This window comes from Theropithecus gelada, unplaced genomic scaffold (genome assembly GCF_003255815.1).
Source record: "Theropithecus gelada isolate Dixy unplaced genomic scaffold, Tgel_1.0 HiC_scaffold_16006, whole genome shotgun sequence".
NCBI classification, from domain to species: domain Eukaryota; kingdom Metazoa; phylum Chordata; class Mammalia; order Primates; family Cercopithecidae; genus Theropithecus; species Theropithecus gelada.
Window position 1 is genome coordinate 23,635 of NW_020257776.1, and position 5,168 is coordinate 28,802.

General features: G+C 32.4%; 1 protein-coding gene across 1 annotated transcript; it reads right to left on the reverse strand.

Moving 5' to 3' along the window:
* Positions 1–292: 292 nt before the first annotated feature.
* LOC112617306 (integrator complex subunit 6-like) lies at positions 293–4,695 on the reverse strand (the record flags this gene model as incomplete). Its single annotated transcript, XM_025374063.1, has 3 exons — positions 293–1,199; positions 3,162–3,255; positions 4,324–4,695. Coding segments are annotated over 3 exons (560 nt in total), but the record flags the coding sequence as incomplete, so codon positions are not given.
* Positions 4,696–5,168: the final 473 nt, after the last annotated feature.

Below are 5,168 nucleotides of genomic sequence, written 5' to 3' on the forward strand. Positions count from 1 at the left end.
AAACTCAGGGGGGGATGCAAAATGAGGAAAGTCATCTTAAAGGTGTTTCCTTTCCATTTAGCTTATAAATAAAACAGAGTTTAAGTGTGAGAACAGCAGAGCAGAACAAAGAGGCCTCCAATTTGTTGTGGGCTTTTGCAAGCATGGCATAAAGCTGCTAAAGGCTAGATATTTCAGAGTATGTAGTACACTCCAAACCTACCACTCCCTAACAGCTTCAACTTTGTGCCACCCACAATCCTAGTGAGAAACGAAAAGATGTTGAAGGAAACCAATAATATCCAAAGTTGTCTGCTTTTTAAATAGCTTTTAAAGTATCTATCTGCCCCAGACAAAGTCATTCCCATAATCTAGGCAGAAATGGGAGTATGTTGGCATGGCCAACAAAAACTACAAACATATAGTAAAAAGGCAATGCAGATTATGTAACATGTAATTACAGTTAGGCTTAACAAACATGAACTTCAAGTGGTGTATTTTTCCAATGCTAAAAAGCAAGGCCTTTAAAATTCCATTATCTTAGGACGTTTTTAAATGATTACTTTAAATGTGATTATTTCCTAAACCACACAAGAGTAAAATAGAGCATTTATTGATGGAATAACAAAAGTGCTTTTCTTAAATATTCTTCAAAATACATTTGTACAACTTACAATAATATATCCAAAATAACTGTATATACAAAACATTACCTAGTTTTAATGTATGTGCTTTTTTCCCCAAAAATTACAAAGTAACTTCTTTTTAATTTTTTTTGGCAAAGTTCAACCTTAACAGAGGTGACAATTTTAAAGGTTGGTTTAAGAAAATAGAACCTGAGGGAAATTGACACGCAAGAGTCAATGACAAGCAAGAGATTTGGAGGAATATTTTTAGTTTGTTAAATAAAAATGTTTTTTAGAGTGATACTTTTCACATTACAAAAATAAACCAAAATGAAGAAAAGGTCACTGTAAAATGATGGAAAAAGGATCTGTAGATTTGCTTTTAGTATTTCAAATAGCCAACAATGCATGTCAGAAAATGAATGCAAGATCACAACAGTCTTGTATTTACTTTGTATTTGAAGAAGATAGTGAAATAAGTGGCCACATTCTATTTTCTTTTAATTGCTATTAATATGGTTGATCTGATTGGCTCTTCGATGAATTTCATCCAAGAAGTTCTCCAGTTGTTCTATTAGCATTCGCTTTTTAAACCTGTATGAAAAAATAAATAGTACTCTCAATTACTTTTTAATGAATAGTATATATCAGTATAGTTTTTTTAAAAAAGGAGAGAAAATTGCTTTGGGAAGATTTTTCAAAGTGAAATGAAAATAGAAAAATCAATACTATGACAATAGAAAATATGTTGAAAGATTAGCAAATTATTATACCAGTACAGTATTTTAGTTTGTCCCTAAAACACTCTATACCTAAACAATGGGAAAGAGGTTGTTCCTTCCACAACTGAAAAGAAAAAGGAAAAAAACAAACAAAAAAATCAAAAAACTAATATATTCAAAATATATTCAAGGGCTGCAAACACTCTGGTGAAATCTGGGCTCCCAAAGCAAATACTTCAATAGCTTCTTCTCATGCTCTTTGCAAGTTGAATGTTGAAAGGAATGTGAACAAAGTATGAATATAAACTCCCACAAAATGGAAGAAGAAATGAAAATTGGGCAGTAGCATTTAAAAACCATGGTATTCTATTATAATTTGAAAGCTAGCAAATCAAGGATAGACATCTATAATACAGAGTATAGCAAGCAGTTAAAGTTCAAGTAACAACTTTTAAAGATTTTCAGTAACAAATATGGGCAGACTAAAATTGTGTCTACATAATTGCCGATGGTTTTAAGAATATCCCAAGACACTGGACATTTTATTCCTACTTCCTTGCTAGTTGGAAGCTAATATAAATAGCCACTGTAATACTTACTACACAATTCCCTAAAAGGTGGCAGAAGTGAAGTACAGATACCGGGAATATAAATTCCTAATGAGGTTTTAGCTGACAGAATGTTACCATAAAGAGCATAATAGGTTAAATACTCAAAAGTATATGAAAAGTTATAGCCTTATCTTGATCCTGCAAACTGGCCTATGCTCTAGCCACTCCAAAAGTATGAAAAGAAAAGAAAACTAGAAACAAAAACCAACTTTATCTAAAATCTTCACGTGTAGCATAGAAGAGACAGGGGGACAAGGTGTAAGTGTGTTTACATTTAGAAGGTCAAATAAGATAAGCCCCAAGTTTTCTTATAATACTAAAATCCCCAAAATATTGAAGGGAAAATAAAAAATGTTTTTAAACTCATGCAACTATGTTTTCCAGTTAATTGCACTTCTTAATTACCATTTATAACCTTTATCCACCTTCTTTATACAGTGATCCCTCTGTATCCATGGAGGATCGATTCTAGGCCTCCCTATGAACACCAAAATCCATGAATGCTCAAGTCGCTTGTATAAAATGGCCCAATATTTACATGTAACCTGTGTACATTCTCCCATATGCTCTAAATAATCTCCAGATTATTTATAATACTAACACAGTGTAAATACTATATGAATTAGACTGAATTATTTAGAGAATGACAAGAAAAAAAAAGCCTGTACATATTCAATACAGACACAACCATCCATTTCCCCACCTCCAAATACTTTCAATCTGTGGTTGCTTGAATCCAGTGAATGTGGAACCCAGGGATACAGAGGGCCAATGTACTAATGATCCTGGGCTACTGAAACAATCAGAATAAGGCCCATTTGTCCAATTCTGGTCCCCTTAATTACGCTTTCCCATGTAAAAATAAATGACATTCAAATATGTTATTTTTAGTCACCAATATTAATGCATAAAGAAGAAAAAGTAAAGGTTGCAAAATATTAATGTAAAGATATCAAAAAGCTACAGAGAAGAATAAACAAGAATTCTCCAAGTATCTAGTAATTTGCAGGGAGAAAAGGTCCATAATTCCTGAAGAATGTGTATGTGGCTGTTTTCTAAGTGAACTTCTTTCAATAAACTAAAAAAGAGTAAGAATTTATATGTTGGTATGCCATATACATTTATAAACAACACAAGTGCAAAACAGATACTGTTAAAATACTGCCTGTATAAACTGTGGACTCATTTAATCACCATTTCATTATATGCAATAATTTATTTACCTTGATGCTTCTTTAATGACATTTTGTAAAAATATTAGTCTTGTTTGTAAGCTGCCTTGCACATGCTTCAGTAAAGTGAAGATTCTTTCATATTCTTGAAGCAAAAGAAGCAAAAAGAAAAATTAAGTGCCTTTCATTTGTATTCTTATTCAATATTCTTCTTTTGCAGTTTATTATATTAAGATATACTGAGACAAAAACATTCTACATAAAAATTTCACCACTCATTAGAGATTTTATATTTTAACATATATGTAAAAGTACATAGCAACAAAGATAAAACAACTAATCAAACACTGCTTTGTAAGTAAAAGTTCCTATTAAGTTATCAAACATAAAGCTTAAAAGGATGAGTAAATAGCTTTTTGATAGTATCACTAAAAAATAAGAACAAGTGGCCTTTACAAAACTCCATCCTTACAGTTTAAAATTCTAACAGCTAACATGGGGTAAGTGGGAAGTGGGAGTAAAAACCAAACAGGTTAAGAGTGTTATTCCAGTTTAAAGTTTTCATATGAAACTCTGCAAGGGCTATAAACATCTAAACTCCAAGGACTGATTTGTACCCATTTCTGGACCACCCAGGTCACTGTACTACCCCAGGGCAAGTGATGTGTTAACATCCTCTAAATGAATGCCAATAATACTGAACTTTTTCCCACAAAGTTCTTTTGTGTTCATATACCAGATAGCTTTCGTAACTTTAGTTTTTCGGCCTAAACATATCCTATAATATCACTATCACAGTTTAACTATTAAACATAATGGTAGGCACTACGACAAGAACTTTACAGACATGAAGTAATTTAATTTTCAGTATATCGTTTGTGAGCTAGCTGCTATATTAAATTCCATTGTTGGTCAGAAGAATATTCAAGATTATGGGTTCCTGTCATGGTAGGAACTATATGTAATTTATCTGTACAGTGTTGCTCTGCTCTTAGTCCCTGCTGCCTACCATACCTAGTACCTTGGAAATAGAAGATATTCAGTGTTGGTCAGATGAATAAAGAATCTTAACTGAGATGTTGTTCAAGACAGATCTAGAATCATATCTATTCTTTTACTACAGTTACTTGACCTTTTTTTTTTTTTTTTTTTTTTTTGCTTTTTTGAGCACATACAGAAATCAGATCTGATGTTCATCTCTTATTATACATACTTCTTCCTGGCTTTCGGATCTCTTTCATTATTTGTGCTTTTAATTCGGTATTGACCTCTTCATGGCTTCTGCAATGCATCAATTTCTTTCCTTTGTTGAGTGAAGATGCTGGTATGTTCTCTTCAGCACATTGTTCTTTATCTCTTGGCTCCTCATGATTTTCTAAAAATCCACCAACAGTGAGGTCATTGGTTCCTAAATGGTCATGACCAAGAGCCTCCATATGATTGGTTGGCCGTTCCAGTAAACCAGCTGGAGAAGATGTTGAAAATTCAGTATCCATAGCATTTGGTGTAATGTCTGATGAAAGTTGGTCTGCAACATGATTTTCAACCACATCATGTATTATTGAATCATTAGTGGTCTCTGAAACTAAAAACAAAGATATGGGGAAAAAATTATGAGGCCCAGTCTCAAAGCATACAGTAAATAAAGCTACAAAAGAACATTATTATAGCAAGTCACAACTGATTTCCTCGACTAATGCAAGTTAACAAATAATGTGATATAGTTCTTAAGCATTGCCAAAGATACGGTAGATTTCAATGTGACACATACACAGTATTTACAAAATATTTACAATTTTTGCCCTTAGAGGAAAAAATAAAGTCGATTTCAAGTAGTTTAGTTTTCTGGTTTATTCTATGGCAATTTTATTGAAACAAGTAGGTTGATACTTCAATGAAATATCTATGATCAAAATTATCACGGTCATCTATCTCTACCTTAGAGAGCCCTAACTCAATATGCCTTATACATCTGGTATCATTTAGAGGTAAAAGTAAATACTGGGTAGTTTTTTTTTTTTTTTTTTTGGTTTTTTTTTTTTTTTGAGACGGAGTCTC